Below are 16,867 nucleotides of genomic sequence, written 5' to 3' on the forward strand. Positions count from 1 at the left end.
CATGGATGCCCATTTGGTCCAGATCGATCTCAACAACAAGTGCATCGTTTTGAAGAAGTGTTTCTCATATTACAACCCTCTTTTGTATTTGAATATTAGACATAAATATAAGAAACACCTCAATATAATCCAGTTTAACACCCCTGCAAACTACAGTTAAATGAAAACCTGTCTGACAGTGACAGCAATAAATCAAGATTTTCTTTTTAAGGCAGATTTTATAATAACGTGTGAGATAATGTATGTTTAGTGACCTTTCTTTCTTTCTTTCTTTCTTTCTTTCTTTCTTTCTTTCTTTCTTTCTTTCTTTCTTTCTTTCTTTCTTTCTTTCTTTCTTTCTTTCTCTCTCTCTTCGGAAGTCAGATAAACTTAGGTATCTATCCATCAGTTGTGTAGGCGTCAGACTGCAACAGCTCCCTGATGGATAAACGTTCAAAAAGAAAGTGCTCCTTCACATAGTCAGAGCTTTAACTTTGGGCTTTCCTTCATTTTTCATTTTTACACTTCTTCCAGCATTCCTGTCAGTGCCAGAGACCTGTATCAACTAGCGAGTCTACATTATTCTCTGTGTGTGTGTGTGTGTGTGTGTGGTATGTCTATACATGTTTGCGCTTGTGAGCTCAGCATCTCTGACACAGGAAGCTTGTGCAAGAATGAATTTTGAATCACCTACATTTCATTTCAATTGTTCAGATTACACAACAGTTGACTCACGGAGAGTGGAAAGCCTCAGGACACACAAATGTACATTTTGGGGAGCGACGACAGGACGGGATATGTTTTAATTTTCAATTTTCAAGCAAGGATGCATGTTTGTTCATAAAAACACATTTATGCATTTAGTGTTGTAGCACAGATACGTTCCAGGGGATAATCATATGTTGAGATGAAGATGTATTACATAAGAGAAAAGAGAGAAGGAGAGTTTTAAGAAGGACACACCTCTCTCTTACAACAGCATGTTGCAGCCTGTGGGACAGGATGTGCTTCAGTTTATTATGGACTGAGCTAACAGAGACCGTCACACAGGGCACACGCTGCGAGATCTGGACGGAGCGAAGAGCCGCAGTGAGATAATTGACACTCGTTACAGAGAGACAGCACGTCCTGGAAAGGTCAGTCTTGAACATTCACTGTAAATAAAAAAATCTCAGCACCTTCTTTTCTTTAACTTATTTTTCCTTCAATCTCTCTGCGAGATGTTACTAATATTTGCCTCTCTCTTTTTTCTTTCTTCCATCCTTAAAATAATAATTTACTTTTCTTGACATGATTATTTACATGTAGCAGATTTATTACAAACATGTGACTCATTATTTCAAAAAACTTTGGACTGTGAGCTAATTCCCCACTATGATTTTATGGGCGAGAAAGAGAATGGGCAGGGACAAGTCATTTGCAGAGCGTTGCTGTAATTTTCTGATCTTATTAAACATTTCTCAGTTGCTATTTTGTTGTTTTGTACGCAAATATTTACTCAAAGTTGTAATATGTCGATTTCTCTTGAATACGCTTGTACAGTCCTTTCCTTAATTTGTCATTCAAACATAAATTACATTCTCTTTACATTACATTACATTGCATTTAGCAGACGCTTTTATCCAAAGCGACTTACTTAGTACGTTTTGTCTATTGCAACAGTGCATGTATGTCATATATCCATTGCAACATTAGGTCATGTCAGGCAAAGTTTTGCAATTTAACCCAAACTGCTGACAACAGGATTATCTGTGGATTGTAAGAGCTGTATGATACCTGTTTTTTTAAATATTTTTTCATTAATAACTGTAAAATCTGTAATTTCTGAAAAACACCTGACATCATCGATGTGTTGTTTAGACTAGATTATCTGTGGCTTTTCTTTTATGATGGAAATCTGGTTTTAACTGGCTTCGTTTACTGGTTCATCCACTTATAAAGCCATTAGTGGGAAAAAAAAAACATGGGTTTGGTCGGACCACAGCATGGACATTAGGACTTAATAAGGAAATGAGGACTTGATGTCTTATTCTCATCAAGGAAAATGTGATGTGTGTGTGTGTGTGTGTGTGTGCAGAGATTAATTCCTTTCTGAATAAACTAAATCATCTTTATAGGTCTGTGTCGGCATGTGCAGGTCATGGCTGTTCATCTTGAAGTGTGTTATTCTTTAAAGGTCAACCTTCTGTGACCTCTGACCTGTGTGTTGCTGTTTTTCCATGTGCCAGGACAGTGAGAAAGAGTCCAATAAAAAACGAGACACCCGAGGACATGAGAGAAAAAAATTCAAAGTGAATCATAAACATGTCGAAATAATGCCCTTCTTTGACGCAGTGCTGCAAGTGTTTGGCATGTTTTAGCATGCTGCTTCTAAGGTACCTGACTGGTGCCAGAGTTTGATGTGAATATTTTAGAGTCTACGTCAGGGTGGCAGCCATCCTCCAGTCCTGGAAACAGCTTGTGTACCATCAGTAAACAACATTTTGTCGTGTGTTTATCTTTGGTTACTGGTGCATTATTTACCCCAGACGTGTATTTTCTGGCATAATTTTCCCTTTTTTACTTGCTCTTTTTACCATTCACAGTTAGAAACCATTTCCTTTAAGAGGAAATTCTTTTTACCGTCGGTTTCCTGTTAAGATTAAAGAAGACTGATGCAATGCCAGTGTTAAAAAGTTCTTTAAAAAAGAGACGAAGCAGCTGAGTCTGACACAACTTTAGTTTAAGTTCAGCTTAAGTTTAGTTTAATATATTTGTTTAGGAGATTTAACTACTAGTTTATTTTCATCTCCAGTCTGTAAGCAGATGCAAACACTTTTAAAATATATTAAATACTAAATTCGAATATAGATCCCAGCAATCAGTATAAATACTCACACTGTCAGACACATTTTTAGGACATATATAGGTTCTAACTTTGTCTCTCCTCCTCAGGATCATGGACGAGTCACCATTCAATAACACAAACCCCGAAGATGAGAGCGTTGTGAGCAATGACTTCTCCACGACCTTAGGTGCCCTCATCCTCGGCTTGGTCTTCCTCCTGGGCGTCCCTGGTAACCTCTTCATCGTCTGGAGCATCCTGGCACGCATCCGGCGACGCTCGGTCACCACCCTCCTCATCCTTAACCTGGCTTGTGCCGACGGCTTCCTCATGGCGCTCACCATCTTCTTCGTTGTCTACCTTGCCAAGCAGACGTGGGTCTTTGGTAACGCCATGTGTAAAGGCCTGTTCTACCTGTGCAACGCCAACATGTACGCCTCCATCTTCCTGATCACGCTGATGAGCGTCCACAGGCTGGTGGCCGTGGTGTTTCCGAGGAAGGCGCGCGTCCTGACCAGCAAGAAGGTTGTGAGGAGGGTGATCCTTGGCATGTGGGTGCTGGTGCTGCTGATTTCTATCCCCTCGCTTGTGTTTCGAGACGTGGACATTGACAAAAATGAGTACAACAAAACAAGACTGGTGTGCGCGCCTAAACACACCCTGCCACGACATGTGAGTAGACTAGGGGTGCAACTACCGGGGCAAGAAAGTCCATCTGCCGATGACAGTCACAAGATATAATCAAAATCTCCAGATAGATGTGTTGCAACTGCTGATTTTTTTGGCCACTCTGGGGCAGTGGAAACACTGATATAAAAATACTGATATATCACTGGCCAACTGATGAATTTACATCCAATATTCAATAAGTTTTAGCTCTGTCTTTGAGCTCTATCAACTCCTGAAGATTATATCTTTTTTAATTGAAAGTAGCTGTCTGCTGTGGCCGAAAACAAACCCAGAAACTGGGTAAACTGCATCTGATCTAATCGAAAGCTCCAGAACAGCTAATAAACACGGCAGATCTCAGAAGAGGAATGATTACAGCGAGCAAAACCAGTTTATACAGGCAGTGACTTGTAAAAGTTTAAAAAAGCACAAAATAAGGATTGCTTGTTAATCGGCACAAATACATGCATAAAAGTTAAAGCAGCAGTATCCTTAATCCAATCCTGAGACTTATTTTTCCACAAATAAAACATTTGAAAGATTCTATAATTGTATAAATTTTAAATTTTAAATTGTAAATTCTTAAATCTGCACATTCTACTTTAGTACTTTTTGTAAATATGTACACTTGTGTTTTCCCTCCTTGATTCTATTTTTCGCTGCTGTAAACAAGTTAATTTCCCCGTTGTGGGATAAATAAAGTATTATCTAATCTAATCTAATCTAAAAATAATACAAATATTGACTCTAACACATCAGTTTTTAGAGATTCACTGTAGTTTTCTTGTTCTTATTCTTGTCTCGACAGAATCACATGCCATCATTACAGTGTTTACACCTGTTTTGTATCCTCTTGTGTACAGGTGAGGTTTCAGTACGCCTTGGAGACAGTGTCGGGATTCATTCTTCCTTACACGGTTATCATAACCAGCTACGTGCTCATCCTGCGACGCCTCAGGCAGACCAAGTTTCGCCGAGCGGTCCGCAGCGAGAAACTCATCCTGGCCATCGTGGTGATGTTTGGCCTTTTCTGGCTGCCGTACCATGTTATCAACATGATACAGGTGTGTTGTGTGTCACATGAAATACTCATTTCTGCAATAAGTTCATCTTTTGAATGAACTCTGAATTTTGTGTTTATGTCCTAGGTGGCAGCTGAGTGGTATGAAGATGGTTCGGACAGAAAAGAAACGTAAGTAACAAATGATTTTCATCTCATTTTCATTGATTTATGGTACGTGCTAAACAGAAATATTAATAATTCTGAATTTCCTTATGGTCATTTTGTGCCTCTGTAGTCATCCTGTGTCTCTTTGTAGTATTTGTGTGTATCTTTGTAATAATTTTGTGTTTCTTTGTAGTCATTTTTGTGTATCTTTTTAGTTTTGTGGTCCCTTAGCAGCATGCCTTTGCCCGCCTGGACACCTTGGGTCTCCTGGGCTTGTGTTTACTAATCTGTCCATGCATATACTTTGTCTATCCTCAGTTTGGACTATATTGCTAACTCCAGTCGTGCAGTGACCTCGGCTTTGGCCTTCATCAGCAGCTGTGCCAATCCTGTCCTCTACACCTTCGCTGGGAAGTCCTACATCAGGCAGAACGGCTTCGCCTTCATGGCTCGACTCTTTGAGGGGACATCTTTGGACCAAACGGAGACCAAAAAGAGCAGAGCGGGTAAAGAAGGAACAAGTACCTTTGAATCCTCGAACAGCGCAGCAATGGCTGCTTTGCAAAATGGCAAATGAGTGTGGACTGAACTTTGTGCATGAATGAAAACTACATGTGGAGTGTATATTATGGTTAAAGCAACATTTGAGCCTGAATGTGTTAAACAGATAAAACCAAAGCTTAGAGTTGACCGTCAAGTATTCTGTTTTGTAAATAGATTATGTTGAAAGAAACGTGACTAGAAATGTAACTATCTGTCCTGTAAATACCTTATTAAAACGTTTATTTTATTAAATTTTATGAGTTGCAGAGAATAATAATTAATAACTACATAACATATCATACTGTATCTACTTGAGGAGCAATTACATCTTAACGGTTAATTTTAAGTACCCCTATTTAGCATTTATAAGCAATAAACACAAATTCAATACATAAGGAACCACACACTATGATGTAGTCTGTACAGTTTAAGTCTGCAATTATAACTTATGCATGCATATTTTATATTAATACAGCTGTGTTTATATTGTTTGTCTGTATACAGCAGCATGTGCTCATGGGTACACATATATACACATTAAATGTTTACAAACTGCTTATAAATGCCAGATAGGTGGACTTGCATACGTCTGAACTGAACCTGGTGTAGGACACATTTAGAAATATTTATTCAAAGAAACGTCTGGAGCTGGACTCTTAACATGTGCTCCTCTGCAACATCCAACACAAACCATCACACGGACACTAACAGACTGGAGTTTTTCTTAAAAAAAAAAATCTTGATGTACAGATGTTACTGTTAATGTTTTTGTATTGAATAGCTGTAATTTATCATTTAAATAGCTTTTTGTAATGTGGGATTTAATGATGCAGCGACCTTTTGTATTTAGCAACTGTTGTCTGCTTCAGTCTTGTAACTTTAAAAAGTATTATGCACTGTAATGGTGATTAACTGAATTTTATGTTCTACACAAATAAACATTTACTCCAGAGAGCTTTAAGATCACACTAATATACACTGACCACTTCATGATATAAATTCAGCTCTTACGGATGTTTTTACTGTCACAGGAGGTGTAACTTGTTATGGTTGCAGTGGTGTTGAATTTCACTATTGTATCTGGCAACTTCATTTACCTACAACAGAACACCCTGCAGTACCTCAAAGTACAAATTACCTTTGACAAACTTCAACCAGCTCAGTAAAAGAGTGCATGGCACATTTGTATGCATCAAAAAGTGTGTAGCAAGCTTTACAGATTCAAAGATTAGTTGGTCCTTGAACATGCCATTTTTCACAACATCTTGCTGGCATATTTTACTTTCTAGTAATTAACATATTACCTCTTTGAACTGCAAATAAAGACATGAGTTTTATAGTAGTTCAATGTTTTATTTAAGAAAGTCAGAACTCAGTATGGATTTGGATCTTACATGGGCATACATTATAAAGTCATTTCAACATTTAACAGTAAATCAGAGAGTTCAAAACATCAAATGATGAACACTCATTCAATTTTGTCCTTATACACTTAAATCTAAGTGATGATCCAGTTGTGAACTGTCCATTACCTGTAAAGAGGAAAAATAATTGTCATGATATGAATAATCACTTAAAATGTTGTTTGCACTTCACTTTAGAGGCTGCAAATTACTTGCAAATTATTAGGTGACAGACCAGATTAACTGGCAAAGTTTGATCAAGCCAACCCAAAACTGATACTAACCTGATGATGTATCCAGTCTGTGCTCTTCAGTCCTGTAAGAAAAAAAATAAAGGTCAGTCTCATCTTTGAAAACAAACATCCTCTCAGTATCAGTCTGTCAAACCCATCAGAGCAGTAAGAGTATAATCATGAGTTTCAGGTGAAACACGGACTGCAAATCATCATCAAGGTTTGACCAAACGAACAGAAGCTGTGAGCGGATTTATTATAAACAGACGTCTGCAGCAGCAGCATGACACTTCATTGTTAGATACATCCAACTAAACTAATGTAGTTTAACAAGTTAGTCCTGCAATACTTTGCTTCTTTAAAAAAGGCGGAAATATGTAATTTCTGTCGAAACTCCAAGTGGTGTTGATCCAACTGCTCAATCTGGAAGATTTATCATACAGAGGCTTTTTCTGCAGCATGTGACTTGATATTAAGAGTAGCAGACAACAGAAAAAACTGCCAGTATATCATGAAGTATAATCAATTTTTTAATAAAAAAATTTGATTATAAACTTCATTAAGGCATGATTTAAATTTTAACTGTATTTACTTTGAGTTGGATCCATCTAATAAACTGAGAAGTGACTGTAGTTAATCTTACATAAAGGACTGAAACATGTTACACGTGCTTTTACTCATTACAGCACAATCCATGCATAGATGCAACATAACATGTTTTAAAAAAAAAAGGTGACAAAGTTAATTAGCTACATACAGCTTGTATCTTCAAGTCATTTTAATCCACTCATGTGGACGCAGCCTCTCACTTCATGGTAGGCCAAACTCATCAGCTCGGACCATGAGGTCGGCAGCAGCGAGCTAACAACACATGACAAACCTGCGCGGAAATAACCGCAACAAACAGACAAACACACGCACACACACGCAGCTGCTGCACAGACACACACAGTCTGATAATAAACGTGAATACACACCGGGAGCGAAGCTTCACGCATGCTGCTGTCCGACCTCCACCACCGCAACAAGGAAGAGAAGAGAGGTCGTTAATGAAGCTGCGGCTCAATTTATGTCTTCATCAAAACCACGTGTCTGCTCCTCCGTCACCACACACACAGCTTCCGGCTCTGTGGGAGAGCCAATGGTATAAAAACAACACGTGGGTTAAAAAATAAAGACATACATTATAAAAAATATCTTCTCTTTAATGAATGTAGAGCGTGATTTACTAGTGAAATTAAAGATATTATGAACCAATAGAAATAGAAATAAGTAGTTAAATATAATATTTTACAATATTTATTAAGCAAAACTCACTCCATATAGTGTTTTTGTACCCTATACATGTACGTATATTATTCATTTGATGTTTATTGTTTGTAGCGCAGATACACATGAATATTTAAATATTTATGCGTATCCGTTTAAATGTATATTTTCTTCTTAATAGATAATTACTTGTTTAACATATGTTGCTTTTGTTTGTTTGTATACCTGGAGTATTGTAACAAAAATAATTTCCCCCTGGGATTATTAAAGTATTTCTGATTCTGATTTTGAAAGAAACACAACATATACATCACATATATACATATATAACACAACACACACACACACACACACACACACACACACACACACACATATATATGTTTTATGTTTTTTATGTTATGTTTTTTGCGTCTACCTGTCAGGTCCCATGTCTTTTACACTGCACTTATGTCTATACCTGTATGTACAATTGAGAGCAAAGTGAGCCAGAGTCAAATTCCTCGTGTTGTCACACACCTGGCCAATAAATATTCTGATTCTATTACATAAAGGAGCATAAATCTATCCGTGTGTGTGAATTCTATTACATAAAGGAGCATAAATCTATCCGTGTGTGTGAAGATTAGACATTAAAATGATTAGATTTACATTAAAACACAAAGCCCAAAACGTCTTTCGCTTCTATTAAAAACTAAAATACATAAATTCCTGAACATCTGACCAACAACTTGGTGAATAAGGAACAAAAACAAAGCCTAACTCTCTTTGCTGTTGCTGAATAACATATAAAAACATGTACATTTTGTTGTCATGCTGGATTAATCACATATTTACTTGAGAGGGAAGTTCCAAGCTGATTAAAAACATCAATAATTTCACTATTATACTGTCTGAGTTCATGATAAATCACTACAGGTGAGTACACTCATCGATAATCGACAGGTAACCAGCTGTGATTGGACGCCACCTGTTCTTTTAAAACGTTCTCACGTCACAGAGACGCTTTAGAGGAGAGATGCGTCACTGAAGAGTCACTGTTTGTGTCTGTGTCACGTGTATTTAACCTCTGCCGCTCCCGTTAGGAGACCAGCAATGATCCTAGAGTCTGTCCACTGTAGGACACATGTCTTCTGAACACTGAGACACTAAAATGAAGTTTGTGAGACACATAAATCAAGAGAAAATCAACTTTATTCGTCTGTATCGTCTCAGCACTGCGACAACTCTCGCGAGATCTCACAAGAACTTTTTTTTCTGTCCGTTGGTGCTGAATTATCGGTTTGTTTTTCATCAAATATAATCCACAACAACACAAATAAAACTTAAACAACTTAATGAACCGTCTCTGGAACAACAACACAATCTGTTTTCACTTATTAACGCAACATTTTCAAACGAGATTTGGATCAAACCACCAAAACACGTCATCTCCTATAAGAGAAACTCTCGGTTGAACTACAAAATGACGTCACTTCTCAGCTACGGAAAGCCGTATTGGTCCAAAAAAATCGCTGCAAACAAACTCACAAACAGAGTCGCTACGGCCACGAGAAAACGGTGTAACGGCTGTTAACGGTCATTTAACGGCTATTTAACGGACATGAGAGTTTTAGTCGGTACGTACGTCATTTTTAAACGTTTGTTTAGCCGCTCGAGGAGGTCAACGAGACATAACACGACCTGCTACATTGAGTATCTACAGTGGAAAGTTAAATATACGTTAAATTAGTCCTGATAGTCACAGTTTATGAGGCGTGTCAGCTGAAATATTAAAGCCAGAGTCTGTCACTGTAGTTTTTTATTCGTTATTCAAAGCTAACCTCGCTAAAGTCATGCTGTTTTGTAACTGTGTGTAGTACGCATGCGCAAGTCTCATGTGCTGTGACCTGGCTGGTTGTTTACAGTTTGTTGTGTTTGGGTTCATCATAATGAAGCTAAATTAATATTATTTATTAGTAAAAAGAAATAAAGCAAATATAATCTAAACCGTATTTTTTTCTCTTCTTCAGTTATTATTGTTATTGTTTTCTGTGTTTCTTCTGTTTTTAGATAGATAGATAGATAGATAGATAGATAGATAGATAGATAGATACATATCAGAATCAGAAATACTTTTTGTTACAGCAGCTCCCAAACGGTAAGTGAGATAGTAAGTGATAGCAAGAAAACAAAACTTTAACACTATACACCTATACAATATCCTATTTTAACACTATATACACATGTATAAATAACAGTTAAGTAAAACCAGTAACAGTAAAATATAAGCCAAGTAACGGTGAACTATGAAAACCATATAAAGAATTGTACAGAGAATCGTAGATAGATAGATAGATAGATAGATAGATAGATAGATAGATAGATAAATAGATAGATGACTTTATTAATCCCCGAAGGGAAATTAATATTCAAAATATATTTGAATACAATAAAAATACAATAAAATAAAATACTGAGGTAGAAAAAAATAAAAAACAACACACAGAATGGGACAAAAAACACAAGATAAATAGGTAGATAAGGTGCAGTGGAAAGAAGCAGTGTTATTGTTAATAACAGTATATAATAATAATAACAGTATATATCTTCTATATTGTGTCCCCTGCAGGAGGAGGATCTGGCTTTGTGGGCCGTGAGCTGACCCGCCTGCTCACAAACAAAGGTCATGAGGTCACGGTGATATCTCGACAGCCGGGCCCAGGAAAGATAACATGGGTATGGGTCATTTCTCGTCTTGGGGGAACTCCTGATTCATCGCAGTGATTATTATTATTTTTTTTTTTATGCTCTGATGTCAGATCTGTTGTTTTTCCTCCTCTGTGGGCGTCTGCAGGGTGAGTTGGAGTCCAGTGGCCTCCCAGCATGTGAAGGCGCTGTCAACTTGGCTGGAGAGAATCTGATGAACCCGTTACGATGGTGAGAGCAACAGTAATCAAGAGGCTGTTTGGAGAGCAGATTAATATCTACGGTTTTGTTCAGGTGTCTACATACTTTTGGCCTGCTCAGTTGTAGCTTTGAACTTCTTGATTAAGTTGCATTGACCTTTTGTCTTGTTGGTGGTTTCAGGTGGAATGAAAGCTACAAAAAGGATTTGTTCTCCAGTCGTATCGACACTACAAAAACTCTGGCTCGAGCCATCGCTGCTTCACCCAGTCCTCCTCGCTCCTGGGTCCTGGTATCAGGTGTAGGTAATGCCTAACAATAAAACTCAACATTATGATTCACTGCCAGTAAAAAGTTACACAAATAAATAATCGAGACTATCGCTGCGTGTGTTCTCACTTTGCTTTTTGACCCGCAGCTTGTTACAAGCCCAGTCTGACAGCTCAGTACACAGAAGACAGTGAGTGGACACCGTTTGACCTCCTCTCCAAACTTGTGAAAGAGTGGGAGGCCTCGGCACTTCTTCCTGAGGATGTGGCAAAAACCACCAAGCAAGTCGTCGTCAGGCCAGGTATGTAAAAAGTTATTTCATCTACTAATACGTGCTTGAGTGTAGTTTTATTTTGGTAATCTCAAGTATTGGACTGGTTGACATTCCTCCCTCTTGTCCTCCACCAGGAGTAGTATTGGGCCGCGATGGTGGTGCCATGAAACAAATGCTGCTGCCCTTCTGGCTCGGCCTCGGTGGCACCCTGGGGTCGGGAAATCAGCCCTTCCCCTGGATCCACGTCTCGGACTTGGCGGGAATCATCGCCCACGCCCTGGAGCCTCCTGCTGACACTTTTTCCCCTTCACCACAAGTGTTCAACGGAGTCGCACCTGCACTCAACACCAACTACGAGTTCACTAAAGAGCTGGGCCGGGTCATGAGGAGGCCTACCATATTTCCTGTGCCCGGCTTTGTCGTTAACACCCTGTTGGGCGCTGAGAGGGGCATGGTCCTCACACAGGGCCAGAAAGTCGTACCAGAGAGGACTCAGGAGTCCGGATTTCAGTACAAGTACCCGGACTTGACCTCAGCACTGAAAGAGATTGTTGGGAGTTAACAGATGTCAGAATATTGTGTAACTCAGGACAAACCGGAAGACGTGATTCAGATCTGAGGACTGAAGAAGTGTTTCTCCCATCAGTTTGTGAATCGGCAGATTTTTGTGTCGTGTTTGTTCATACTGTACTTGAAAGTAAATCTGAGACAGATGTAAATACAGGTGTGATGGCGTCCTTACACACATTCAGGGTACACTGAGATCTGATTGTTCAAGCTGATTTGCTCAGCATTAAGAGTTGGTCAGGGAGACATCGAAGGACACAAAACTGCTTATGACAAACAAATGGATTAAACATTTTGAAGTCCATATCACAGTAGTCCTCCTCTCATGCTGCACGCGATACCACAGGTGTATCTTTTTCCTGTTCAGCAGCATTTGCTCTTTTCTATGTGTGTCTATAAAACAGGACAGTAAAAAAATGTTCAGCAGGATTTTCTACAGCCCAAGTCGATGATAAAATATCTTGTTCTGTCTGACCAACAGTCAAAAAATCCAAAGAAAAAGCAAAATATTTTTCATGTTTGGGAACCTAGAACCATCAGATCTATGGTGTGTTTTGTGTGGGACTTTATTTAATCAAAGAATCATTGCAGCTCTCATGGGCACAAGATAAAAGCTCTGACAGTAAGTGTCCACAATTTGTTTCTCATCAGCATTTATTCACTGCTGATTGAAGGGTGTAGTAATCGCTAAAAGATGCAGCAAGTATCTGTGTGACATTTAAAGGTTTAAGCAACAGAAACCAACCGTGGAGATCAGTGATGTTGGACCTGGGATGATATTTATTATGTGAAACACGCAGGAGTAAATGTCTTTTTCTTCATTCTGGGACTATGATTTGTTGAAAGTGGTGCACAATAAAGCTGGGTGAAGTACAGTAAGGCTTGGTTCTGACTTTGAAACAATCAGTATTTAAACTAACTCAGATGTTCTGTCGAAATAAAACCTGATGAGTCCTTGGACGGCAGTTTTTCTAAAGAACGAGTCTGTGAATCATCACTCTGAATCACTCTGGGCGTCTTCATCGACCTTCTGAACGATTGGTAGTTGATCTCCCCAGTCGCTGCTCCGAGCACAGCGGTAAACGTCTCTGATGGAAAGAAATGAAACACAATTATTCTTCAAATTGAGTGAAGCCGTTATCAGAGAATGTAAACAAACAGTGTCAGTACATCTATCACGACCAAAAGGACTGTATAATAACACCCATGCATCGAATCCTGATTAAAACAGAGCAAACCGATGGTGCTGCAGCATGCGTGATGCAGGATCTTTACCTGCTGTGTTTTCGTGCTGTCACCACCAGGTGTTGTAGCTGTCCATCCGGGCAGCACATCCGACAGTGGACGTGTCTCGTTCTGCGCTGCACAGGTGCGGTCAGCCTGGCCCAGTCCACACCTTCTGTTTCGGGCTGCGCTCGCTCCGACCGACTCAGGATCAGGTAGCTGAACTTTTCAGTCTGCTGCATGTTGTGCTGAAAATAAATTAAACAATATATTTGACTGACTGTTTTTTAAGATAACCTTACATCTGTAACTCAGGCAACTTGTGCAGTAAGCTCATAAATTAACTTTAGGAGGTCAAGAATGAGCATTCATGCTTAATTTACAGATTGTATTCTGGACAGACGTGTGATCCAGACTTGAATCTTACCCCGGGCAGAAGCGGTTGGTACAGCTGCTGGAAGTTGCAGGGCGTCATGGGCTCAGAGGCCAGTTTAGGACACGTCAGTTCATGAGGACACTGTAAAAAACAAAACAAGAGAAAGAAGACGCAGTCAATATGGTGAAACCCTCGACTGGCGTGACAGAGATAGAGAGTTTAAGCGTACCGGAGCAAACACTGACGCTGGTCTTGGGTCGTGAACCATTTTCTCCTGTTTCTGGAGACAGAGAACAAAAAGTCATCGGCCTGCTTCTATAAACTGTTCACTTACATAACAGCACCTAATGATATCTACGGTCTGTGAATACCTTCAATAAAGTGTCTCTGGCCTCCATGAGCATCTGATGTCCCTCTTTGGTCCCATTCTCCACCAGCACCTTCACCACAGAACATAATCCAAATGTCATCATGTAATGAAGCAGAATAGTTATAAAGACATGTTGAGATTTATTACCAGGTACGAGCTTGTCTTCCTCCACAGAGTCATCACCGCCTCTTCTCGGTCCTTCACATTAGGAAGCTCTGACAACGTGAAGGCGGCTGCCACCAAGTCAAACTGCACCTGGAAGGAGAAACACAAGACGGTCTGAGCTCTTTCTGTATGCGAATGAATGCACCATGACATGAAAACGAAAGAGAGTTTTTACCTTTGGAGATACAGGGAGGAACTGTCTGAAATAAACGTGTTTGATGTGAGGTTCAGCTCTTTCGTCGTCACCTGCTCAACACACAAAAAAACAACAACCGTGCTTTTATTTTTGGGGCTTTTTGACAAAAGCCCAAACAAAAACTGACAAAGTGTTTGTGTGTGAACCTTTGAGAAGTCGCTCTGCGAGTATGTTCATCGGCCCGGAGCTGTCCACACACACCATCTCCTTCAAAGTGTCGGCCCAGCACGAGTGTGACGCCCTGTGGGAGAGAAGACTCATTTCATATTGTTGTAATTCACATTAAAAAAAAATTCTCTTTATGTTGCACCACTAACCAGGCGACTGTTCCCAGCCCTGAACCGAAATCCAGGAGAGTCTGAGGGGCAAAGGAGGGATCCCTCTTCTTTATCTGAAGTGAGAGAAAAAGAAGTCAACTGACTCTTGAAGAACAGCCTTGATATGTTAGTCTACGATCTTGTTACCTCATTCATGGCTCTCCTCACTGCTGCATACCCCCCAGCTAGCCGAGCCGCCATGTACACCACACCTAAGTCTTCATCGTACCTGAAACACAGACAGTGAGCTTCGTTAGAAAGTAGTTTAATAGAGTTAATTGAGATTGTTTCTGAACGCACTTATTAACAATCCAGTAAACACATGGATAGTATCCTTATATGACAGGATAGATAGAAGTGTTACTTCATGGGTGTCCAGTGATATGTGGTTCTTCTGAGCTCTGAAAACACTTTCTTCCTGATGCGATCCTCCAGCGCTTGTTCATCTATATCTGTAATATGAAGTTACAGTTACTTTTCTCCAGCTGCTGCATCTTAAAATCTCTTTGCAGTCATTCGTTTATTTGTTTGATTCGTGTGTCGCCCACCTCCTCTCTTCTCCATCGCTTTCTCCCAGAGCTCTTTCTCCAGGCTCACAGCTTTCTGCCTCAGATTCGAATCCTCCACTCGTCGTTTTCTGCTCCACAAGAAGTTTGTGAGGCTACGAGCTTGGTCGGCCAGACGTGTCACCTGAGCTCCTTACAGGTGGAGAGATTTAAGAGTCACGACTGCTTTCATCATCGGTAAAGATACCAAACTTATATCCGCATTAATAACTTAACCTACTGTGAATAATCGACCGTGCAGCCATCTGGAGTTCGTCGGGTAGACGCAGAGTTTTCAGGTTGGTCACACCCGGGTGCTTCCTGTGTACTTCTCCCTTCAGGAAATCTACCTGTGGGTGTGCAGCTGCACTCATTCCCTGAGGATGGAAAATGTTTCTTTACTACCTTTTTAACCAGACTCTTTCTGGTCTAGTAAAATAATATAAATACTATTAGATAATTTTAGAGCCACTGTTAGTTAATCTAAGCATATTTCATTACTGATTTCTTCACACTCTGAACTCGCAGTAATAGATTTGAGACTATTTGACGTACACACAGTTTGTACATTGGATTTAGAGGGAATTCATGCATATTCCTATTGTTATAAACAATGCATATACTGCATAAAATAATGGTGCCTGTATTATCCGCCCCTACAACCAGCAACTGAGTGAAGAGCATAGTAAAATAGTAAAACAACAGCTGCCACACTGTTTGTGTTTTTTTTTAGATAGATTCAGATCAGGCAGATTTGAAGCAAAATTAAACATCTGCAGAGAAATTAAATATATAACGTACATAACTAAACGTCTATGTTATGGAATTTTCTATCCTTAGGTAACATGAGGTCATGTGTGGGCCTTGAGGTCCTCGGCAGTATTAGTTGTTTTGCTTTGGTTGGGAACAGTAGGTGCCAGTTTATCACATACTGTGGTGGCCAGGGTCGAAGAGACCTATTGCTGCCTTCATAGACATAATAGATAGCTTGTTGTTGACATTCCTGTTGTTGAGAAATTGCTGAAGTCAAAGGTCAATGGTGAAGTCAGAAAAGAAGAAAGTGTTCAGGAGCCTCTGATGTCTTATGCTGTATTATTTATTGACGCTTGGCCAAGGAGAATTAGAGACACTCTCAAAGTTCATCAGAAGTGCCTGAGTCGGTCTCACATTCTGCCCAACTCATCCTGGTGGATCGACTTTAAACCCCAAGATAACACCACAAATACTACACGCCCAGAATTAGTCAAAGAGAATGTTTTTATTCATGCAGGTGTTATTGTCAGCATATTCTAGTCTGGAGACACAGATGTCTGTTTACGCAGATTGGAACGTCAACAGCAAGCTATCTATTATGTCTATGAAGGCAGCAACAGGTCTCTTCGACCCTGGATACCACAGTGTTGAGATAAACTGGCACCTACTGTTCTCAACCAAAGCCAAACAACTAATACCGCTGAGGACCTCAAGACCCACACGTTACACAAGGTCTTGTGTAACCTAAGAATAGAAAATTCCATAACAGTTCCAATCTGTGTAAACAGACATCTGTGTCTCCAGACTAGAATATGCTGACAATAACACCTGCATGA

The 16,867-nt window shown here is 39.6% G+C and overlaps 3 protein-coding genes and 1 long non-coding RNA gene across 4 annotated transcripts in view; 2 read left to right on the plus strand and 2 right to left on the minus strand.

Moving 5' to 3' along the window:
- Window positions 1-938: 938 nt before the first annotated feature.
- On the plus strand, window positions 939-6,149 carry ltb4r2b (leukotriene B4 receptor 2b). Its single transcript, XM_010753936.3, has 5 exons — window positions 939-1,115; window positions 2,914-3,475; window positions 4,336-4,536; window positions 4,621-4,664; window positions 4,959-6,149. The coding sequence occupies exons 2-5, from the start codon at window positions 2,918-2,920 to the stop codon at window positions 5,215-5,217; spliced, it is 1,062 nt and encodes a 353-aa protein (XP_010752238.3). The 5' UTR covers window positions 939-1,115; window positions 2,914-2,917; the 3' UTR covers window positions 5,218-6,149.
- A 35-nt stretch (window positions 6,150-6,184) lies between these two features.
- LOC109140115 (uncharacterized) lies at window positions 6,185-7,923 on the minus strand. Its single transcript, XR_002042388.2, has 3 exons — window positions 7,797-7,923; window positions 6,871-6,902; window positions 6,185-6,715 (listed from the first exon to the last, which is right to left on the minus strand). It is a non-coding gene; the product is annotated as an uncharacterized LOC109140115 (long non-coding RNA).
- A 1,643-nt stretch (window positions 7,924-9,566) lies between these two features.
- Window positions 9,567-12,574, plus strand: sdr39u1 (short chain dehydrogenase/reductase family 39U, member 1). Its single transcript, XM_010753934.3, has 6 exons — window positions 9,567-9,707; window positions 10,700-10,806; window positions 10,925-11,007; window positions 11,158-11,279; window positions 11,393-11,545; window positions 11,653-12,574. Exons 1-6 carry the CDS (start codon window positions 9,692-9,694, stop codon window positions 12,078-12,080), a joined length of 909 nt encoding a protein of 302 aa, XP_010752236.3. The 5' UTR covers window positions 9,567-9,691; the 3' UTR covers window positions 12,081-12,574.
- Window positions 12,575-12,842: 268 nt separating this feature from the next.
- Window positions 12,843-16,867, minus strand: part of mettl17 (methyltransferase like 17) — a 7,800-nt gene continuing 3,775 nt past the window's right edge. Inside the window, exons 2-14 of the mRNA XM_019265868.2 lie at window positions 15,520-15,655; window positions 15,282-15,431; window positions 15,098-15,185; window positions 14,881-14,962; window positions 14,734-14,807; window positions 14,563-14,657; window positions 14,396-14,466; window positions 14,203-14,310; window positions 14,057-14,125; window positions 13,915-13,965; window positions 13,737-13,826; window positions 13,361-13,557; window positions 12,843-13,173 (exon numbers count right to left, since the gene is read on the minus strand). Of these exons, the coding sequence (XP_019121413.2) occupies window positions 13,080-13,173; window positions 13,361-13,557; window positions 13,737-13,826; window positions 13,915-13,965; window positions 14,057-14,125; window positions 14,203-14,310; window positions 14,396-14,466; window positions 14,563-14,657; window positions 14,734-14,807; window positions 14,881-14,962; window positions 15,098-15,185; window positions 15,282-15,431; window positions 15,520-15,655 (1,305 nt within the window). The 3' untranslated portion in view covers window positions 12,843-13,079. The remainder of the gene's footprint in view (window positions 13,174-13,360; window positions 13,558-13,736; window positions 13,827-13,914; window positions 13,966-14,056; window positions 14,126-14,202; window positions 14,311-14,395; window positions 14,467-14,562; window positions 14,658-14,733; window positions 14,808-14,880; window positions 14,963-15,097; window positions 15,186-15,281; window positions 15,432-15,519; window positions 15,656-16,867) is intronic.

Source organism: Larimichthys crocea, chromosome II, assembly GCF_000972845.2.
Source record: "Larimichthys crocea isolate SSNF chromosome II, L_crocea_2.0, whole genome shotgun sequence".
NCBI lineage: Eukaryota > Metazoa > Chordata > Actinopteri > Sciaenidae > Larimichthys > Larimichthys crocea.